The sequence below is a fragment of the Rattus rattus genome, chromosome 6 (assembly GCF_011064425.1).
Source record: "Rattus rattus isolate New Zealand chromosome 6, Rrattus_CSIRO_v1, whole genome shotgun sequence".
NCBI classification, from domain to species: domain Eukaryota; kingdom Metazoa; phylum Chordata; class Mammalia; order Rodentia; family Muridae; genus Rattus; species Rattus rattus.
The window spans coordinates 144,697,567-144,722,627 of record NC_046159.1 but is presented as its reverse complement, the minus strand read 5'-3'; the positions used below and the strand labels follow the sequence as shown (position 1 = coordinate 144,722,627).

Below are 25,061 nucleotides of genomic sequence, written 5' to 3'. Positions count from 1 at the left end.
AATACTCTTTCTAACATTTTCACAGTAAGCATTGGTCCTCGAGCAAATCTACTAGGGGCAATTATTCTAAAGATGATAAAGCCAACCTTGCAAGCGTGTTTTACGGAGCAATTCTCAACTTAAACCTTTCCAGATATCTTTCCATCAGACAATATTTCCCTTACTTTGATCCCTCTTGACATTCTTGTTTGTGCAAACACTACAATGATTTATATACTTAATTTTAGCTCTCTTACTACAATCCAAGGAACAAAGCCTGTGAACGTCAGTTGGACCCGTGGTTTAGATGGTCTATTTATTCAGTGTGTGATGACTGGTACCTTTATCACATGCTCTATAAAGACAATACAGCTAAAAAGATCTCACCGTGAACTCTGAGGGATACAGTTCACAGACATGAAAATGTCTTAACAAAAGTCAACTGAAAAGTAAAAATGTCCAGGTTTATCGGGGTAGGGGGATGCTGTAGCATAGTTACAGTGAATCAAGCTTCAAGAGATTGTTAGGATCATAACTGGGAAAATGACAGTAGCATCACCAGGGGAAAATGGTGAAATCATTCTTATTAAAGAGAGAAGGAAATGAGACTGGCTTATCAATGGTGTAGCAAAGTCCATGCATGGGAAATTCTTCCCTAAAGTTTTGTTTGTTCTGGGGTTTTTTTTGGAGGGATTTTGTTTGCACATTTTAATAGCTTAACATTCTCAGGACTTTGTACAAAAGTTGACTGGATGACAGAAGAAGACAAAGTGACTTCAAGGAAAATAAGAAGTTATATTTTTAAAGTCGTCATGTGTAAAGGCTCTCTCTGCCAAGCAGTAAGGAAATTCATTCCTCCGTGTGCTTTGGCAGTCCGGATGTCTTTTGGTTCTGCTCCACTATTTAGCATCCAAAAATCCCCATAAAACTAAGTTATTTGTTCTGCACAAAACATTTTAAAGGCAGTTAAACAACAGGGTGTAATGTTGTTTCCAAGTTGTTTGTACTAAAAGAAAAGTACAAAAAGTAAAAGGTTAAATATACATCATTTTATCACAATACTTGTGCTGTATAAATCAGTCTTCCCTGCATGTTAACAGCCATTTGCTGTTCTTGCACATCTCAAAGGAGGGGAAGAAGATAAAATATAAATTAAATTACTAAGTCATTTTTCTGGGCTCCCTATTGAGTTTCATAATTACACTAGGATTAAGGATTTAACAGCTCACTGTTGTAATGCATTCAGATTTAGTGGACCAAAAACAAATTAACAAAGATGGGATCATTTAAAAATTTTAGAATGTCTGTTATACTTAAAAGAAACTAAATTATCATAAATTATAATTCATATAAATTATACAACTATGATACTACTATAATTCCATGCAATATTATATTCAGATTTCCAATATTTTAGTAAGTGCTTTATAATTTGATTTTACTTTCTATATATTTTTATCTATGTATAATAAAAAGAAATGTTACTATACACTTAAATTATATGTCATAAATATCATTAAAAGGAAAAATGTTTGTATATAACACATTAAAATAATTCTAATGGCTTATAAATGGTAGTCCTTAACCTCACACACATTATCACTCCTAGGGCTTTTGACTTTGCACTTAATTATAATGACTGTCATTATCCAAGTTGTTTATAACTCACGACTATGATCTTTTGGACTCTAGATAAAATCAATACTTGAAAGGCTTATTTTCCAAAGTATTTGGTCTCAAACAGAACTTGCCCGTTACACAAACATCAATGACCTGATAAATGTCCTCCTTTAAATACAAAACTTTCTCAATTGCTATCATTAATGTGAATTACCCTCTAAAATTTCATATGCAAATTATATTTTAATGCTTTCATCCACTCAATCAAAAACTAAATTTAAACTACATGATTCTTTTTAACCTTGAACAAATGTGAAAATTGTGTAAAGTTTTCTAAAACAGAATTTTCTAAGGACAGTCATAAGTACAGACATCCAAACTACATAACACAATTTTAGCTCAAAATCAACAAAACGAGATTAGACTTAGAAATTTAGAGAGCAAAATATGTTTCCAAAGCTTTTTAACTAAAGGTTTATTGATAGATATTGGTTAAATTGTGACTTCATAAAATATAGTTTATGTAAAGAAAATATCCATTTCTGATGTTTCATAGGAAAGAGAAAGAAAATTTTATGCTTTAGCCCAAAATTGATGTTATCTAGAGGTTACGTTTGCTTCTCAGGAAGTCATAGTAATTGTCTTCCTGGAAAAGACAACTACAGGAGATAAGGACAGGACCCAGATAATCCTTCTGCTACCTGGGCTTAGACCCTGAAGCCTCCTAGGGCTGTCCGTTCTGCTATGTTATAAGTAACCAAAAGTAGTGAAGTTCCTTGTTAATTCTTCACGCTGTCATCACCAACACACTACTCCATCGGGTCCTAAGCACTGCTAAGGTAAAAGGCAGCTCAGCGAGGCAAGAAAACCAAGGGAAGCTACATAATCACAAAAGGTGCAGCCAGGAGGTCTGATGGCACACTGAAGACCAACAGAGGAGACCAGGGCCATAATTACAGAGCTCTAGAGATGAAGTGCAATGGGAAGAGCTGTGCCTGGTTTCCCGGCCTAGCGACTACGTCCTACCTTCATGTCTCCGGTCTCTTTCTTTCATTTATTCAGCATGCTGCTGCGGCATAAACACAGGTGAACTCTCATTCTTTTTATGTTTTCCTGGTGTTCAGGATGCTCCAGTTACACTGACATGGATCATAAGATCGAGTCCCAGCAGCAAAGCCGTCAGTTATCTAACTCATTTGCAGCTTCATTCCCATCTTCTACTCACTTTGGGTCCTGCTCCCATCTGTATCTCTAACCCCGGCTCTCTTTCCTACCTCTCACTTAGAAATAGTGACACATTAAAATCAGATGCCTTAAAATCATACTGATGGCAAGTATTTACATAATGTTTACTGCATTTCAGACACTTTATTCGACATGTACTAACTCATTTAACCTCTCACAAAAGGTAAGAAAATGGTACTAGGCTCAGTCTGTCTATGGTTGAGAATCAATAATCTAATAAGCAGTAGACTTAAGGTGGAACTCCAGGCAATCTAGTTATAGAATCTGTGGATTTGCTATTATATTGCCTAACATATTAAGGATTATCTATGAATTACATATTTAAGCCTTAAAATATTTAACAAACAAACCTAGGGTTCAATAAATTAACAACATTCAATATTAATGCAAAACAAAATGTATTGCCGCTATGTATGAATTTTCTGGTCAGAAAATGTAACATGATATAAACGGTCACTATCTTCTCTGGTTGCATCTTAACATTACCAGACTGATAAATACATTGAAAGTAGAATGGAAGGATGTATACGTATTGTTTCAGACTATCTAAATCAGAATTTCTTCCTCAATACAGAATTGTAACTGGAAAATGGTAGCAAATGTGACAAAACTTGTCTAATATTAAGCCTGAGGAACCCTGATTTTCTGTAAATGGAGACCAATCCCAGTACAGAATCTGCGGATTGAGCATCTTCATAGACCACACCGATGCAGAAGGCCGGGGAAAGATGCTGCTCTGTAAGCAAAGGAAATGTTTTCTCTCTTTTAACTCTTCTCTTCTGTCAATGTTAGTATCATGATATTGTCACATCTTGATCAGAAATGTCAGGATGCTGCAATATATTTCAGCCAGAATATGTTTTTCTCCAGTTCAGCCAAATCTTCTCTTAGAGAAGAGGGTTTTAGATGTATTTTTCTTTAAACAGTGGGAGGTTGCCTGCCTTTTAAATTTTTCTAAAATGTCAGGGATGAGATGATGAGAACAGAGTTGAAATCTAAAATTGCTGACATCATGTGGGGGTATTTTAGAGACTTTGGAGAGAGTGATATACAAATTTTAACAGTGCAGAGTTCTCAGGTAAAGTAACAAATTATAACTGAAAAATCTTAAAAATCTCTATTTTTTAGGGAAAGTTAAATGTGCTTCATGAATATGACAAGGATTGAGCAGCGTGATATTTACAGATTAAAAACAAAATTATTACATGCTTAGAAAAGTATAATGAATGAAATCAATTTTCAAACAATGGCAATTCCTAAGAACTGCATAACTCAGAAGGCTTATTAAATGATAAGTTCTTACATGTGAGTGGAAAAACTCACTTGTACATGTCCACATATTTCTGTTTAAAATATATTTTTAAATACTTATAACTACATAATTTGACTACTGTTTCTCATAGTCATAAGAACTACATATACATTCCAGTTACCTGGGTTGATTTAAGTAGTAACATGCATTCCTCAATTCATTTCAGAGGTGGGGTCAAGGCATGGACATGATTTATAAGATCATTAAATGTTTATAAATGTAAAGTTAAGACTGAAATTACTGGTACAAGTAAAACAGTATTTGGAGGGGGCAGGAAGTGCACAGATAAGAACTGAGTAAGGTGGTAGTCACAGAAGGCAGATGAAATTAGCCTAATGAAAATTAGAAAACACATTTTCAAAAGTAGCTTTGACAATAAATACAATAGGATTTATAAGAGAGGGCAGGGATGATGATGTATGGGGTTTAATATTTGTTTTAGATTTAATATACATGTATATATACATATACATGTATATGTATATATATGTGTGTATATATGTATACACACACACACTTTTACTCTTTCACTGTCTATGTGTATTAGTTACTTTTCTATTTATGTTACAAAACATCATAACCTGGGCAACTTATAAAAGTAAGAGTTTATTTGGGGTTCACACTTTCCGAAAAATAAGGTGTATCACCATGTTGTGGGCATAGACCATACATAGCAGCAGGCAAGCAGGTGTAGCTGAGAGCACCCATCTTAAACCACAGTGTGAGACGGAGAGTATTAGATGTCCTCCTAAAAAGACACACCTCCTAATCCTTTTGTTTCACTCACTGGAAACCAAGTGCTCAAATATAGGACACTATGGAAGCTATTCTCATTAAACCATCACACTGTTAATTGATTTGCCTACATCTTTGTAGATGGATCTAATTCAAGCTCTTCACGTAGAAGCCATTTTATCATGCAGATGGACCAGAGCATAGTCAATCTTAATTCAATGTGGGAATCAAAATTATACAAAAGGGTGAGGAAAGACCAGGGAACGTTCTGCAAATATAATGATGATAATAATAATAATAATAATAATAATAATGATGATGATGATGAAAAAGGTTTGTATTTAGGCGAAATGGGAAAACATCATGAAAGGAAGAATAAACAGAAGTGATCTAATTAGCTATGTGTGGGTGTGAACAAGCTAAGATTAAGTGTAACGGTTTTTCATGATCTAACTTTTACTCAGAATATTCACTCCAAGTTTGTTCAGAAATCTTAGAATTCTGTATATCTCAATAATCTTAACATTTCCTTGGCAATTCTATGTATTTATTTTATACCTGTAAGTATTACTGGACATTCAACATATGACAGACAGTAACAGAACCCCAAAACATTAAGAACTCCTACACAAACATACGTTTGTTTGATTTTTAAAGAAAGGGGGGATATAAAAATATAAATGAGGATGGAAAATAACCAATTGTAAAGACAGATAAGCATAGGAGAATTCATATCACATACAAAACAAGTGTCACCTTATGGAAAAAGAGGGATCCTCTATGGGTAACAGGGGAAGGGAGGGGGAAGCATCACAGAAATGGTTGATGGCTGACAGTGAGGACCAAGGTGTTTGATGATTTCAACGATCTAAAGGAAGATTAGTAGTTCCTCATCTTTCCTGGGAGATTGTCAAGGCTAATTCATCATGACACATCACTGTTGACTGATGACTATGGTCACGATGGGCCATTGACCCTTACCCTGGGTCAATAATCAATACTTAGAGTCACAACTGTATGGCCCTTAATTTGACCTCACCCCTCTAAATGCCTTAAATCCTTTTGTTAAATCCTCTGGAATACCATTAACAACATTCCCCCTACCTTGACCATTTTTCCTTTTTATCTTCCTCTAATTAAAACCAATTTCCCCCTTGAGGCCACTGACTCCTTACCAGCTGTCACTAGGAATGGTGACTTTCTTATTCTGGTTAAGATGTTTCTATTGATTTTTGCCTCTTCTGGTTTAAATATTGTCTAAATTTTTAAAATTTCTCCTAATAAAATCTTGAAATAGAGCAGTAAAAAGAAACTTGTACTCAGAAGTTTGTAGACCTACACACATATGACCCCTACACTCTTTTATTTATTTATTATTTTTTTTTATTAACTTGAGTATTTCTTATATACATTTCGAGTGTTATTCCCTTTCCCGGTTTCCAGGCAAACATCCCCTTCCTCCCCCCTTCCTTATGGGTGTTCCCTCCCCACCTCCCCCATTGCCGCCTCCCCCCCAACAGTCTAGTTCACTGGGGTTCAGTATTAGCAGGACCCAGGGCTTCCCCTTCCACTGGTGCTCTTACTAGGATATTCATTGCTACCTATGAGGTCAGAGTCCAGGGTCAGTCCATGTATAGTCTTTAGGTAGTGGCTTAGTCCCTGGAAGCTCTGGTTGCTTGGCATTGTTGTACATACACTCTTGTAATCATCTCAAATCGTTCCTTGGTGCTCCTCTTCTAAATGGGAAATTCTCTTCTTACATTCCTGTCTTTCTCTTTTCAAACATGACCTACTATCTACCACAGCAGCCAGTCAGTTCCTGATGCTTAACTGTCTCAATGATCTGGTTTTCCAAATCAACCATAACCTCTTTCTCCTGCCCTTTAGTCTAGATCAGTAGCCAAAGTTAGTTACAGAGTCTTGAAGTACAGTGTGTTATCAAGTTTCTTCTTTAGAAAATATCTTTTCTGGCATCCTGTTCTCCATAGCATCCTCTATACTCTTCCCCATCTCAAAGTGCTTTATTTTTCATGTAGCACTTATCATATTTGACACTAGAAAATGTTGTTTTATTTTCCCACCACTAGTTCTAAGTTTTCCACTATATATCATCCATATAAATGTTGTTAAAACTATAATCAAATGAGTTAAAATAACTAAGATGGGATTTGGAGTTCCAAAGCTAGTAATATGCTCATGCAGTGATATATGAGTCAAAAACATGTTGAAGAACATGCAAGTCATGGAAACCAGTGGGAAAATGTGGGTGAATTTGCAGTGAACTGGCACCTCATACACTAGTTGGGGAAGATTTGGCAAAGTTAACTGCATCACTCTTCATTTATGAGTGACATTCATGTATCATTACATTAGTGATTCTATTGCATGCATTCTTTGGATGTTTTCCTATATTTGTGTAGCAGGGGACACATTCTCGAATGATCTTAGTACCACTAATAAAGTAAAAAACTAGGACTCACTTACTATCATTTGAACTGGGAATGAAAAGTATGTTATATTTACATGAGGGAAAATATCCCACAGTCTCAAAATAAATAATAACTACTATTTATTACATAACTAAAAACCTCACATGGTCTTTCATCAAAATCAACAAATTTTGTATACTCAAAGGGGAGTAATATTTGCCTCTTACAAGTGTATAACAGAGGTCAAACCAAGTGAAGCAATTCACCCACGGTTATATAGACCAAGTCAAGATTAAGATTTGAATTTTGAAATCAGAGCTGGACACCCTGGTTGCCTTCCTAACTCTAACTGCAAAGAACTAACAAGAATGATGAATGGGACTAAATCTACAAAATAAGATTAACTGACAGAAAGCAAGAAACAGCCCTGGAAATTACAATATATTGTTGCATGTCAATTTTAATCATAGCTAAAATTACCTATACCAATAGAAGCAATGTATAGAAATGTACATGACAAAATAATTCTAAAAACAAGGAATAGCACCTACTTTTCTTGGCAGAATATGGATAGAGATGTAGAGAGAAGAAAAATACAGTCACCTATGTAACAAGATTGGTGATAGTCTCATCTTGAGGTGATTAGTGGTTATTATATCATATAAGGCAGCGGTTCTCAACCTGTTGGGTTGAATGAACCATTCATGGGGCCGCTTATTAGATACTTCATATCAGATATTCACATTCATATCATAATAGATATTACAATTTACAACAGTAGCAAAAGTACAGTTATAAAGTAGAGATGAAAATAATTTTGTGGTTGGGAGTCACCAAACATAAGGAACAACACATGGCAGCATTGGAAAGGTTGAAAACTATTGCTCTAAGGTATTTGAGCTACTTATTTAGTTTTATATATCAAATTTATTACATCTTAAACATATTTAAATTAAGAAATAAAGAACTAAGATGTGATAATAAAAATAGGCTTTGGGTGTATTTTTCAAAGTCCTCGATCTAAAGAATGGGAGAATGGATGTGGTTTAATCAGTAGATATACAGCTAGGCTATGTGTTGGTTTTGGTTGTAACAATGTTAATGGAAGGGTCTATTCCTGCATTTACATAATCAGACTGACTGAGGGTAATATTTTATCTGACTATGTCTGGAGGTGTTTCTTATATTATCAAGTCATGGGAGATTATTTGTACACCATTAGAGGCAAATTTTTGGTGATAAAACACAATGATCAGAATCAGCTTACAGAAGAAAAAGGTATTTTGGCTTTATGGTTTCAGAATGATAAGAATCTATTGTGGTGATGAATCATGCCAGCAGGCAGATATGGTCTCCTGACAGACAGACTAAAAGATACAGATAGACAGTGACAAAGAGACAGACAGACATATACATACAGAGAGAGAGTGAGAGAGAGAGAGACAGACAGACAGACAGAGACAGAGACAGAGACAGAGACAGAGACAGAGAGACAGAGAGACAGAGAGACAGAGACAGGGCAGAGAAACAGAGACAGGGAGAACTGAAAGTTGGGTTAGGGTACATATTCTCAAAGTCTGCCCCAATGACATACTTCCAAAGAAAGATTCCCCCACTTAAGCCTTCCCAGATTACTCCATTAACTGAGGACAGAGCATTCCAATGCCTGAGCTTATAGAGGATATTTCTCAATCAAATGACCACACATGTTATTGGTACCTACTGGGTAAAGACTGTGGATTCATTTCAACATCCTAAAATACACAGAAAACCACCCTTCCTAAAAGAAATGGTTCAAGAGAACGGAGGCATAATCCAAATGTTGACAAACCAGAAAGCATTGAGACTATAACTGTTGACATTTATCCAATCAGAAGGTCAGTGGGAGAGCTTATTCAGGAGACCATTTAAATTTTCAGAACTGAGATCACTGAAAAACTCAACTTATGCTAAGCCCATTCCTTTTAAACTCATAGGCCGTGAAGTGTACTTCACCATGATACTCCTATAAGCAGAAATAATCGAACAGGAGTTACTGGGTCCCCAGGAGTTGCCTTATTATTTGAGTGAAACGGTCAGGACAAGTGCAGAATAAGAAGTGTGCACTGAAGAAGTTACCTTAGAGTCAACTAAGCATAAACCCTGGTGCAATTGCTTGGGATCTGCCCCTGCTGTAGCCCTGAGAGGAACCTTTAGGGGCTTGACATTTTTGTTGAATTATCTACATTGAAAAAGCTCTAAATAACATGTAAGCTTTAAGCACCACAAAAATCAAGATGTTTCCTTCAGTGCAGAAAAGACATTCAATTTAATAGTGTTATAAAATACTTTCATTGGCATCTTCACTAGATGCGCCCTGAAGCGCAATGGCCTCATGCTACACTATTGCCTTCCTGAGAATCAGTTCATAAAACCGCAGTATGCTCCAGGTCCCCTACTCTTATATTATTTTTACGGGTCATTTCTTCCATTAAAATCTCATCTTCTGGCATTAAAGACCTGAGGGTACAATTAGGACAAAACAATAAATGGGAAATAAGAAGGAAATCCAATTTTCCCTACTTGGAAGGGACATCACACCAGGTTAGTGATGGCTTCAGAAGACAACAGCTGAGGAAAATCGCTAGGAGACTGTGTCCTAAGATACCGACTGTAACTTGAAAGATCTTCCTGTGAGATGACCTGATCCAGTCCAAAGATTACAATGTAAGAATCACGTCTGTCATGCAAATATGACTCACAGTCTACAAGACTAGAATGGAACATCTAAATTAGAAAAAGAAATTTTATCTTGTGGAGGGGGGTGGTCATGTCCCATAATGCATACAGAGTCAGTCAGAGAAGAACTGTGGGAGTCAATCCTAAGTTTTTCAGAGACTGAACTGGTGTTGGCAAGTTTATCCCACAAATTTATACCTGCTACACCATCCCCTCAATCAACAGACTAGCAACTTTAATAATGATTGATTGGGCTTCATATGATACTACTTTTTCACAATTTCATGCATGCATAAAATTAAATCTGATTACTTTCCCCTCTATCATCTTATCTCCCTCCTGTGTCAAGGCCTGTCTTCTCATCCCTACTGCCTCCTTTCCAATATTCATGACTTTCAGTTTGGTCTTGTGACCACTTAATTGAACAAGTGCCATTTATGTGCACTGAATTCCACTGGAGGTTTATGGGATCTCAGTGGGAATCCAACTGCTGGCAATGAGTCCCACTTTCTCTGAACCTATCAGTAGCAAATTGTTCAGCAGTGGGAGGTAGGGCCTCTTCAGTTCCTCATAAATCAATGCTTGCATGTTGACAGGCTTATTATTATAAGATTTAATTTATTTTTTTGCCTCTCCATTATAGATTCCACCACAGAAAATCTGAGTAAACAGGCATATCATTACTGAGAGTAACATGGAAAGAGAAAGATTAAGATGTGAAGGAGACAATCCAATAAGTGAGGGAATAATCTAGAGAACTTAGTGGGAAGGTCATGTGGATATATATGGATCCAGATACAAAAGCATTTAGAGAAGAAGAGGGAAGTCGATATGCTTATTTCAAGTCAAATGAGTACCATTGGTTATCCAAAACAAGTGATCAGCCATAAAATAATAGAGTAGACTGTATTTATATATTTAGGAATATATGTATGTACATATATATATATATATGACATGAAGTCCTTAATTTAATAACACTCTCTTCCTTCTCCTAAAATACAAAATCCAACTCAATGTACTCTTCTGCATCCATATATTTGGTGTTTAAATTTAGGCAGTATCTGTTAGCTTTAATGAAGATATATAAATAAAATATATCTTCATTATATAAGTGCATTATATAATAAATAATTATGCAGATATAATATATATGTATATATAATTAATCAAAGTTGACTTTGAATTAATTTCTCAGAATGGTCAAAGAGGATATGATTCAGAAAAATGCGAGACTAGAAGGATGCAGTTCTAAACAGTTGAGCATCTACATAAACAGCTGAACATTCTCATAAGTGAGACGGGTATGCCAATAACATATGATCTGAATTATGTTGAAAGAAATCTAATCTAATCTCTTAGTTTTTTTTGTCATCCAAATCATCTTACGGGTGTGTCAAAAACATCAGTAAGAAACAAAAACTAAAGCATGATATGAAACACAATTTTACTTTTCCCAAAAAACAGGAATGTTTCAGGAAGAGAAGGAAGGAGAAAAGGGAAAAGATGGATGTGTGGAAGGAAGTGAAGATGTTACGAACTCTCTTCATTGTTCTAATCATTCTAACAGGCTATGATTATTTAACCAAACTTTCAGTCTCTGCATATTGGGAAGAGGAAGGAAAGGTCAAGGGGTTCAGCAACAGATGGTGTAAAGATGCTTGAATGTGTCTAGTGAAAAGGAGGCAAGCAAGTGTTCATCTCCTCAAAAGTTAACAAATAGTACATAAATTCAAACACCAGCTTTATCGATGGACAACAATACAAAAAGGCTGGCTTTCACGTCTGCAGGGAATGAGGAAGGCTGTGGTTGAACCCAAGATGTTGAGTGCTAACTATATTTTTTTATCTTTAAGCTCTAGCTTTAAGCCCAAATCCTAGTGCACACATCTTACACAAAATTAAAAAAGATCCCAAAAAAATAGCTAACCATTTTAAATTATTTCCTCTAGGGATTAGGATTTGGCAAAGACTAGGGGATCCTGTTTTTTGTCATTTTTTTTTTCAAACTTGAAAACACGCATACTTGGCCCAATTTTATGAACATAAAAATAAAACATAGACCAAGTGGATTATTTCAAACACATACTAATGCCAAACAATATGATTTAAACTTCTTCATATTTCATGTAACGTTGATACAACCTTGAAAATGTAACCCAACTCTGTTTTGTATAAGCTGCTCTTTTCCCCACAGTTAACCATTTTCAACATATTCTTGGAATATATTCCAACATTCTTATCTTGTTGTTGTTGTTTTGTTTTGTTTTGTTTTTTCATGACAAAGTTTCTATGTGTAAAGGCCTGGTTGTTCTGAAATTCACTGCATAAAGCACAAAGCCTTGAAATCAGAGAGTTCCCTGTCTCTGCCTCCATAGTGCTGGGACTAAAGACATATGCCACCACTTTTTAAATATTCTACTTTTTAGCAAGCTTCAGAAACATTTATCTGAGTTAACAATCTTGATAACAACTACACCCAGATAGTTATACTGACAGAGCCATGTCTGGGTATTAGAACAATAACTAGAGTCTAGAGGTTCTGTTACTTATCTAGGATTCTGCAAACCAGGTCTCAAGACAGTGGGTGTGGTAAAAAACTCACTAGGCAAGATCAAATCACAAGGAAAATGATTCTCTGTGCATGTTGATATCATTGATGGGCTAGAAAATTCATATATGATACTTTACAAGTTTTCCCCAGATTGTTTCCTATTTAATGAATATTTTATTTCAATTACATAACCACTCAAAACTTCAAAGTAGTAGACAATGGGGAAAACGTAAGCTAACACACACTTATACCACCCGCCTCTACTTTCCCCACTTTAAACACTTGGTGTTTCAATACCTCTCTGTAGCCATCACTGACGCGTTCCAAGTTCAGGGAATAGACAAGGTCTCTGCCTCCCACGAAGAGCCGTTCTTGATACTCATCCAGCAGCATTGTGTGGAGATCAAGAAAACCAAAGGGGCTTTGAAATATTGACGTCCTGTTCAGTTCCAAGAGTTCTGAAATGAACAGAGAGGTTTAAGAGGTACATAAAAACACATAAGGCTGCCAATAATGATTTTCTCAAAGCTCAGTTAGCATGTTTGTTTCATAAATAAGAATCCTTAAATTGAATTAGTCAAGGAAAATAAAAATTATCCAGTCAGCCCTCTGTATCCACATGGATTTTGTCCTAGGTCTCCTAATACTCTAATATTCCAACACCTCTCTATAAATTGGGACTATTTTTTACTTATAGCCTAAGCATATTCTTCCATATTTTTTAAGTCATCTCTAAAATCTTAAGCTACCTAATGCAAAATAAATGCTTTGTGAGTTGCTGTCACACGTTACTGTTGGTGAATAAGCAGAAAAGTGCTGGTAGGTTCTGGATAGATATAACACTTTAAAAAATTTATGTCTGAAGTTGAATCTTTGGAAACAATACCCACAGATACAAGGGAGTGTCTGACTATATAGTCATATGATATAATATTTTAATATGTGAACATTAAGATGTTTAATAATTTATTAATCTGAATAACTAAATAAGACTTAGTTGTAAGGTAAATATTGGATGCTTTTAAAATATGGACGAAACTATTCATCGCAATAGGTACTCTATAGTGCAGTTATATATAATTGTACAATTATACAGTGCAAGGGCATTTTAAAGCCTTTCTTTGCATAAGAAGATATAGCAATTAGACTAAGTATAACCAAGTCTATCTACTTACCAACTAGATACCAACTCTGAAAAATCATATTTCCACCTCAAACTGATATTGAAAATCAAACCCAAATCAAACTGCATGACCCTGGCAAGAACCGAGTTGTAATCACAATTCTGATTACTTTGAAACCCATTAGGTATCTACGACTGTGATTCAGTTTATCTTCACGCATTCTTGTCTATGTTAGGAATTACAAACAATATATATTTGGGGAACATATATTAAAGAAATCAGAATTCGGCAATTCTCATCTGTACATTTGTTTGTTGGGGTATGATCTTTAATTTAATATGCCAGTTCAGTGCTTAGGACTTCCAAATTGTACATTTGAGAGAGCTTTAGGTGATGTGAAGGAATAGTGGCCCCAAAACCAGACTGAGTACAGGATGGCAGAAGTCTCCTTGGGAAATAGTGAAAATCAAAACTCATCTTGAAGAATTTAATACCAAACAGCTCATAGAGCATGCGGATTCTTACTGAATGGGACACTCACAAGCAGTAAATGCAAGTATGAAATATAACACTAAATATGAAATTGCTTTTACTCTCTTTTTAGAATCTAGGAGGCAGGGGGTTGAGAGTTCAAGGCCTGTCTGGGCTACTTAGTGAGATTTGGTTCAAATGAACAAAATGAAAACAATAATACAAAAAAAGAACATGTTTCTTATCCGGTTTTCTGCTCAAAATTCTGTGGAGTAGAGTTACCTTGAAATTTAGGGTTTAAATTAAATAATATTGCAAGATTTTAAAATTCCATATATACATCTCGTATGAACTATTGAACCACTTGGCCTAAATAAAGAATCTTAGGCTATTTTTTCCCAAATTAAATGCTTTATTTTATAACAGTTGTCCTGGTTATGGAGTCTTTTCAAACCAATATAACAGTAACTAAAACAGTTTTAATGAGTTATTCCTCTGAGGGATGTATCAGAAGCACACAGCAATTCCATTAGACCCATTATCTCCAACCAAAACAGCCAGGAAATGAGATGATAATAGTTGAAGACCCAAAGTAGATAAAAGGAAAGTGAAATTACTACGTCTAGAAGAAATATATTTTATTTTATTGTTATATTCTTACTTATGTGTTTGTACATGCTCATGCAGATGGTATGCACATATGCATATGCATTATTTGAATATGGGTATATGTGCACACACAACTGTGTGCATGTGGAGGCTCTCTGTTAATATTAGAGTTTTCCATGATCCTTTTCCACTTTATTTACTGAGTCAGGTATCCTCACTGAATCTGGAGTTTGCTGATTGAGCTAGACCTGTGAATTCTTGTGAATTTAGTGAGCCTTAACAGCTTTTGTGGATGAAGATTAGCGGCATGTGAGGAATGCTTTCAACATACGAAACATATTTGTGCAAAAATGTCCTTGTAAAAGATACTACAACACCTAACTAATATATACAACAAAAACATTTTAAATGAAAAAACGTGTATACAAAATACTTGATGGCTTGACATTAAATTTCTACTAATAGTAGCAATAATAATGTGTATTAAATTGAAAAGAATCTATGCATGAAGATGTTCTACTAGAAAACTCTCTTCTTTACTATTCAGAACTTATGCAACTTAATCTACAAGGAATTGTTAGATGGACCACCTGTGAGTCCTAGAATAACACGAGAAAGCACATTTTTCAGCCCCAGATCAATTTCATAGCACTTCTGTTGAGGGTAGGACTGAAGGAGTACCAGGTATTTTGTTGGTAAGGAAAACTGGAATTCAAGAGAGATTTGATAGAGGCCCATGAATTACCGAAGAAAAGAAAAAAAACCCAGGTACTGTATTTAAAGTTACAAGTAATCCTGTTTTCCTTACTAGGCATTCACAAGTTAGAAAGTACATTTTAATATCATGGGAGAAACATGGAAAGAAGCTCTTAGATGCCATTATGCATTAGTTGTTATAAATGAGAGTTCACAATTTCATCTGAGCCCTACTAATTGTATGGACTCTTTTCCATACAATTTTCCCAGGTAGTCTGATAATTTGCTGACATTTACCATTTTCTGTGCACAATAAAAGCTTCTCTATGATAATTAAGTCCAAACAAAGATTGACTGCACACTAGTTATTACATTTTAGGCTATAGAGGTGCTCAGGAAATTAAATTTCTTGGAAAAAATAAATGAAATATATAAAAGGTTTCTGATAGGAGTTTCCTTGCCTGAACTATTATCAGAGTTTACTAGATAAAGTCAAGATTGTTAATTGAAAATGTGCAATTGGAATGAGAACCTATGAAGTTATTTCATGAGTTAAGTCCATCTATGCATCTTGTTTAGTTTTGAATGAGGTCATTACCACCTCATTACCTCTTCATATACAAGAAAAGATAGATATTAACTTCTACTTGTTATGAGTTGTCCAATTCTGTAAGCTTATGATAATTCTAAAAGATTAAAGATTCTTATTTATTTTTGAATAGTAAGAAATGTCATTTACTGTGTCACCAATCATCTTTTACTGTGTTGGATTAACTTCTTCTCTAACCCCTTTTGCTTCTCTGTAGTCCTAAGGAACCTATAGGATTCCAAAGTACACTTATGGTATTATAGATAGAGACTGGACAAAGTGAAGCAAAAGGAAAGAACTGGAATATGCATTAACCTGTGTGAATGATGTACTTGCTAAATTGTAATGACTTTTACTATTTCCTACATACACAATGAACTGCTACTCTATAATAGTTTAAATTACCATTGACTTTATTTTATTAGTGAAAAAAATTAGGCAACCCCAAATTTAATGCCTTGAAAAGGTAAATGCTATTACAAGGATATAACATTCAGATTACTTATTAAAACATAATAATCAATGTACAGCATACATGTGCATTACAACCAAATTCTTACATATAGAATCTGAAGAAACAAATTTTAGTCGTGAGTTTGATCTCAGTTAAAGATCAGCCTTTGGACAGCCTTTAAACCTCTCTGGGTTGCATTCCTTATATTTTTATCCTTCTCTACCTTTATAATTTTTAACAGATGATTATATTATGAGGTGTTTTCTTATTATTACACAATTTGAGCATTACTTATCCCAACTCACTCATATTCCCTCAGAGGAAATTGATGCAGAAGTTATGATAAATAAAATTGAATTTCCACACATCTTAAGCAACAAGTTGAGGAATGTTTTTAAGATTTATTCATTTATTTATTTATAAGTACACTGTAACTGTCTTCAGACACACCAGAAGAGGGCACCAGATGTCATTACAGATGGTTGCGAGCCACCATGTGGTTGCCGAGATTTGAACTCAAGACCTCTAGAAAAGCAGTCAGTGCTCTTAACCACTGAGCCATCTCTCCAGCCCAAGGAATTCTATGTTATGAAATGTAGATACTTCCTATAATAATTCCTAAGGGATTTTAAAATTTTAAGTTAAAAAAAAAACATTTTAAAAGAACAAAGGATTATATGTCATGTTCTTTAAACCCTTTTGTATTTGGGAGAGATCAAGTGTGTCAAGTGTATCAACTGCTGCTGACTATGATCATCACATACAACGGAATAGCAGCAGCTATGATTCACCTAGCAGCCTAGGCTGGTCAACTGACCTAGCATCTCAGAACCAGAAAAATAAGCAAAACCTATCCTTGCAACAGTTTATACTTTCTTACTCATTTTCATAGGACAAAGACCCCAATTTTTCTTATCGTTAACCTTCTAATATTTTTAGTACACTTTAGCTGTCTTTCCTAAAACGCAGTCATACATCTTTGACTTATCCTCAGAAGTTGACAGTACTGATTATGAATAAAGACTTAGCTTCAGACATATGTCTGTAATAACAGACCCAGGCATTCCATTATCAAACTGTTTTTTGAAAAGGATGTGTCTACTTAATTTTATATTTATTCTGCATTAACTACACTACTTTATTTACAAGTTCAACTTCTTCACCTATGGATCTGAAATTTTATATATAAATTTTATACATAAATATTTTCAATTAAATTAATAAATATATGACATGGGTCATCTTCAAAGAGCTAGATATATATTCCCGCATTAAATAAATATTACTATTCTTCAGGAAAACTCTATTTTTTACTTTTAAAAATTGGAAGTCATAGTAAATCAGTGCATGGCTAAAGTTATTTGGTTGATTTTGGTACAAAATTTGAGTAAGAATTGTTCATTGTCAACTTTAGCAATATATATATATATGTATATATATATGCATACATATAGACATGAAAATGTATGCATTTAACATCAATTAAAGTAAAAGGTAAATTTGAAAGAAAGTCATATACTGAAGTTTGAAAGGAAGAAAAAATGTGCTTATACCATAATGTAAAGAAAAATGTTTAAGTACAGATTTTTAAACTGTAAATGAAGTCATAAATGTGAGCTCAGGCAACTCGGTCTCTCCACTGTTCCTGACACCAAAAGTAAAACAGTTGTTGAATTTATTAAATGTTTGTCCTTTATTAATAAAGATTTGATGAAAATATGCATCAAATGCATATTTTACAATTTACTATAAGAAAGGCTGGTTGGGACTGGAGAGATGGCTCAGTGGCTACAAGCATTGACTGTTCTTCCAGAGGTCCTGGGTGGGAGTCCCAGCACCCACATGGTGACTTATAAGTTGTAACTCCAGTTCCAAGGGACCCAACACCTTCACAGAGACATACATTCAGGCAAAACACATTGCATATAAAACAAAAAATAAATTATTTAAAATGGGTGGGGCTTGGAAGATGGCTCATGAGTTAAGAGCACTGGCCGTTCTTTAAGGGTTCTTGAGTTCAATAACCAGCCCCCACATGGTAGCTCAAAACTATAAGGGAACCTCTTCTGATATGCACATAGAAATGCAGAGAATGCACCCATATACATAAAATACTTGAAATAAATAGATCTCAAAAAAAAGTGTAGTTGATGATGGAATTATATTGTATCAGTAACTAAAATATTTTTTTGTCACCGCTTCATAGAGAATACAAGTTAGAATGGAAGCTCTCCTGTAATTTAACAATCTTGATTCAATATAATTAAAAAGAAAACAAGAAAATCACATTAATATCAATTTTATGTACCTTTAATTTGCATTATCAAAGAGCTGCATAACACTATGGGGGTTTTCACATGGCTTTTACTTATCAGTTTGAGTCATATTCAGATTTATATGTTTTTGTTTTTTAGAAAACATGTTAATTTCCTAATTTGCTAGAGTTTCAAAATCTGTTTTGATGCAGACCGAGGCAGATTGGACTGGCAAGAAGGGGCTCCCTCTCTCCTTGAGGATTTTTCTCTCTGATCTTAGCCTCAGATATCCCACGGACTTGACATATTTACCAAGAAGTGGTTCTCTTCTTTATCCCCCACCGCCTTTAAGCTGTCTGGAGGAAAGGGACAAAATCTACAGGAAGAAAGGGACAAAGGGACTCTAATCCCAGTCAATCCCCACAAGACGGCATCAGTAATGGACAGTGCTGACTCTGGAGAAGAGTGGCATCTTAAATTCTTTCTTCCTAAAAATAACATGAATCACTTGGGAGAGAAGGACAAAGAAATAAGACAGAACGAAATGTACCAACTCTGAGTTCATCCGGAAATTTTCTAAAGAGGGAACTAATTATTGCAGCTAAGCTGCATGCTAATTATCAGCTGTCAATGAAGATTTACACGGAGGATTTAGTCATTTCCTCTCCGGGCCTTTCTTGTTAACCTGCAAGGCTCACCGTGTTAAAACTCACTGACATAGATATATTAAGGCACCATTCTCTACAGTTAAAATGTATTTAAGCGCTGCGCTTCTGTGTGTAAGGCGTCAGTTGCAGGACAGCATGCATATTATCTAACTCACAAGTTTAAATAGATTTGCTTCCTTCTTAAATACACACTTCCCATTCCACTGTCAACTCACAAAGTAAGAGCTCTGTGAGAATTGGTCCTGTAATTAAACATGCCATTATTTCCCAAATCAATGATTTATTTAGTGTTTCTGGAAGTTTATTCAACCAAAATCATATTTTAAAACAAAATATGGAAACAGCCAATAAAAACTTCAATTTCACAGTTAAAATGGGAAATTTTTTTTTTGCATCACGTTTTGATGATTTTGACAGACAGGACAGATGAGTAATAACAGCCAGTAACAATGTTGAAAAATAATTAATTTTTAAAAATGGAACGAACTGTTGTGTTGAGAATGTAGTTTATTAACAGAGTTCTTCCTTCACATACATGTATCCCAAACTGTGCAAGAAGCCAAAATACTATCAATTAACTTTTTGAAAATTGTAATAATGGGATTGCCATGATTTGTAAATTGCTCTTTTCTTAATAGGCAATTCTAGCCTTTCATGCATTTATTGAATTTTTAAAATCTTTGTCACAAGTCAAAGGTAACAACAGGCATTTCGGTGAACTAAAATTTTCAATTAATTCCTACTTTCTTTTTTTTCCTCTCCTCCCTCCCCCCACTCCCCTAATTCCTACTTTCAAACACAATAAAATAATCTCAATGTACATAAGGGTACAAAGTAGATATTTTTTAAGATTCCTTGAGTTCTTATCTTACATACATGGTAAGCATTTAATATTTTATGGAATACTCTAGCTTTCTAGTCTCTGAATTCTGTAAATAGGAAGACACTGGGGACATGTTTACACAGAATGACTGTCTACCTTTTCATTAAACATATGTACAAATGCATGAATTTGAATCATTTAACTGGAGAAAAATCAAGCAGTATAGTTAATACCACCCAAACGTCAATTATTTAAATTGATTTTTACGAACTCCATCTATGCCTTTAATCATGAGTATATTTTATTTCACTGAAGACCAAATGAAGGAATTCTATGGGAATATCTTGGTGGTATTATCTACTTGTATCCAGGGAGGTGCTTCTTCTGTGGTCCTTGAGGGATGTGTACCTAGGATATGCTACTATAAACCTGGAAAGAATATGCTCTGAATTCTCCAATGGTATTACCATATTTCCTTTAAAATCATTGGCTACTTTTGGGTGTGCACACTATAAATCAGAAAGGAGCAATAGAGGTTGAAGGAGTGTTTGCAGATAGCTCTTTAATGAGCAAACAGAGAGAGTGAGGGAAACGAAGCAGCAGGCATAGTGAGGACAGAACTTGAAAGCTAAAGTGGAAGAGATAGTCAATAGACATTTTCAATGGTGCTCAATATTTCTGCACAGCAAAACTAATTACTTCAAAACACCAAATCAGAATGGTAACCATGAAGAAATTTGACAACAAACTCTGCTGAGTGTCTGGGAAAGTAAAGAACCCTTATTTATTGCTAGTAGCAGTTGAAACTAATAGAGACATTAAGAAAATCTGGGGTTGCTCAAAAAGTTAAAAATATAACTATGATTCTAAACCAACCATACCACTCCTTGGTACATACCCAGAGAATTTCACATTCTGTCACAGAGACAATTGCATATCCATGTTTATTAATGTAGTGAAATGTAAGCAGCATAAATATGCACTAACACAAGAATAAAGATGATGAAATGTAGCAGATATATATCTATACATATATACATATATATCTATACATATATACATATATATCTATACATATATATATATATATATATATATATATATAGAGAGAGAGAGAGAGAGAGAGAGAGAGGGAGGGAGGGAGAGGGAGACTCTACTCAGCTCTAAATAAAACAAAATTATGACACTTGTAGGAAAATGGATGAATCTGAAATATATAACATGAGCATTGTCCCTAAATCTCAGAAATACATAAACCACATATTCTCTGTCAAATGTGGATCCTACATTTGAAAGTTATATGTACGTGTGTCTATCAACTAATGGAAATAGGAAAAGCAAAAAAAGGTAGAAATAGACCAAGAGAGGGTGAGACGAAGTACTAAAGAATTGGGGAAATAATCTGTGACATGTGACATGTGACAGAAAGGACACTGGAGGAGGGACATTAAAAGGATTAAAAAGAAGTGTGGAAGAACGTTAAAGGGAAAGCAGAATCCACTAAAACACACTTTATTTGAAAATTATCTAGTGATATCTAATAGCTTGAACACTTATTAAAAAGTAGAAATATATAGAGACTACAGATAGTAATTATAGAACATTCAGATCACTAATAGCAGGAATTTTTTTTCTATTTTGCTTTTAAAACAGTGCAGCAATGATCTGTGCCCCAGAACTAAGGTTGTCCCACAGCCCTCCATACCCAAATCCCACCCGGAGAAAGCTGGCCTCCCAGGAGCGCTGTCACTCCTAAGTTCACAGGTGAGACCAACACTTTTCCTCAATAACTGGCCAAAGAGGGACCCGCTAGGAACGCATAGGACACAGGAAGTGCATAGCAGCTGGGGACAGGATCCTTCTGGTCTCTCTGTGAGTTCATGGCCATCCTGGTCTACACAGCTGTCTCAGAAAAACAAGATTAATTATTAAAAATAAAGCAAGAGGCAGTGTGTTGGAACACAGTCCAAGAATGGAACCATGAAAGGGGAATGCTGAATGCTCATAAGAAAACAAGAGCAGTGCTTCTTCAAAACAGAATTGTTCTTAGTGTAGTGGTTAAAAGACAGTTTTCTTCAGCTGTTCTTATTCACGTGCCTCTATGAAAAACACCTTTTTGCAACATATGGCTTGCCTTGGGTTCACTTACTCAGGTGTCTCTCGTTAACTCTCAATGTATAAATTGTCTGATAAAGTTAGCTAGTGCCTAAAGATTCATTTTAGGCCCTGCTTCCCCAGTTTCATGACACAGACTGGAACTCTAAACAAAAGTATGTTTTTATTTAAATTTTAGGTGTGAAATTTCAGGTCCAAAAGATGTATGAATCTGCTTTTCTTAAGCAATGTCAGAATTGCATCCACTGGGATTATATCCTTCTAAACTCTATTGCTATATGTAGAATTAGTGTGTGTCCAAGTCTCCTTACAAAAGTTTGACTGTAGTTTGAATGTTTTTTCTGATCTGAACTGGGTTATAGGATTTTTTAATATACCTTCTAGAATAAATTAAACATATTGGCATACATCTTGGGGTGCTCTGTCTTAATGCTGTGTGATTGTTTTCCCCTCATTGTACACATTGACTGTTTTTCCATTGATTGTGGCATAACTAAGGAATAAGATATTCAAACACTTAGGTTTTTCTGTAGATTATTGTTGAGGGATGAAGGAAGGTATTTCAATAAGTGTTAAAATTTGCATTCTGACAATGTTAGAAGAGTATTTCAATGCGATGTGTCTTTACTTCAGTAACTAGAATGATTTTCCCCTTCAATTTTGCCTTCAAATGGTATTTATTATCAGACATAATCAACCTGTTCAGCAATGAACACTTTTCAAGACATGCTGAATTAATAAAGACTTATACACAAAATGTTCTGGCTATAAGGCAGACAAGGAAGATTTCCAGCTTTTGGAATACTAGGAAAAGTTAATACTAGAAAAACTTGTTCAGCTGTGGCATTAAGTGGAAATGAGAAGGGTTTAGTCTTACCCACAATGTAAACTCATTATTCAACATAGGAGAAAAAAATGACTCAAAGTCTACATTTAACCTACTCTTGACTATACCTTGTTTATTAGAGAACAACGAGAATTTCAGAATTCTGAGGGAAAATGTACAATAAAATATTACATAACCAAAACATAGATTAAGGAAGCCTGGAACATATGTGAAAAGCTATAACATTTTCTATAAGGTCAGTCTTTCATACTTTCTGAGGAAACACTTAGATTTTTAGAGCCTTTACAAGATTTTCTCTGTGGGAAAGAGGGAAAGCCCTGAGTGTGGGCCTGTGTGAATATGGGCTATAGACATGGGCATCGCTATATCAAAGATCCACCCATTGCCTCAGTCCAATGGGAGTGGCAAAGATCCTCTCGACTTAATGAGGTACTCTTCCTAGAGGGATGGCAGTCCTTGTGGAAATGTGGAAAGTTCAGAAAATTCCCACCACCGCTTCCTCCCACTTCAATGTCTCTAGCCTGCTCCTTTACAGAGATAGCTCCCACAGAGACTATCTAAATCTACCTCATTGTCACACTGTATGCAGGTACCCTTCCCACCTGTTTCCCTGTGTATATGACCTGAGCTTCCAGTGCTGCTGATGTTTCTCCATTGGAGAGTCCAGACTACATGATGCCAGCTTTTCTGTGTCCCTGTGTCTGTCCTTTCTTCATTGCTTTGGTGCCATTTGAAACTGGACAAGGACACAGCAGCATTCAGTATTAATAGTATGTTATAGTTTTGGCTTTCACCATTATGTAAACATTTATCTTTCAAAAGTGTATATGTGCTTTATGCAACAGGGAACACAGCTTTGCCTTTATTTATATTTTATTGATTTGAAAGAGTTAGATATCTAAATGTGAGGCAGATTTTTGTTTCTTTGCTTGTTCGTTTTAGTCAGGCCCTTATGATATAGTCCTGGCTGACCTGGTACCTGATGTACTCTCTCTGCAGCTAGAATATACTCTGACATAGAGCAAGCTTCCTTCTTCTGTCTCTCAAGTGCTGAGATTATAGGCATACATAGGACCATACCTTATGACAAGATTAATTTTACATGAATATTTTAAAATCCCATTTTTCTAGCCTAAAGCCACTTCACAGATGAATCTATCTCATATTTTAACTAAATAGTAGAATACTATTGTCTTATAAATTTGTATCATACTTGCTCTTAAAATTACATTTAAAATAATGGTTCATGGCTAGTTTCCTTAATATTTGTCTGTTTTAATTAATATACATGTTTAACAACTAATACTATTGGCAATTATCACTATCAAAAATTCACTTTTTAAATACATATGTGTGGGGAAATTTGACTAATATATACAGAATTGAAATCATCGCTATTATTTTTTATGTAAATATATTACAGGTTATTCTTTTTTTTATTAACTTGAGTATTTCTTATTTACATTTCAAATGTTATTCCCTTTCCCTGTTTCTGGGCAAACATCCCCCTAATTCCTCCACCTCCCCTTCTTTATGGGTGTTCCCCTCCCCAACCTCCCCCCATTGCCCCCGCAAACAATCACATTCACTGGGGGTTCAGTCTTAGCAGGACCCAGGGCTTCCACTTCCACTGGTGATCTTACTAGGATATTCATTGCTACCTATGAGGTCAGAGTCCAGGGTCAGTCCATGTATAGTCTTTAGGTAGTGGCTTAGTCCCTGGAAGCTCTGGTTGCTTGGCATTGTTGTTCATAAGGGGTCTCGAGCCCCTTCAAGCTCTTCCAGTTCTTTCTCTGATTCCTTCAACAGGGGTCCTAT

General features: G+C 35.1%; 1 protein-coding gene across 1 annotated transcript in view; it reads right to left on the bottom strand.

The window, feature by feature from the left end:
• The window catches only part of Sema3e (semaphorin 3E), a 250,760-nt gene that overhangs the window by 105,220 nt on the left and 120,479 nt on the right, over positions 1-25,061 (bottom strand). Inside the window, 1 exon segment of the mRNA XM_032907052.1 lies at positions 12,890-13,050. Within this exon segment, the coding sequence (XP_032762943.1) occupies positions 12,890-13,050 (161 nt within the window).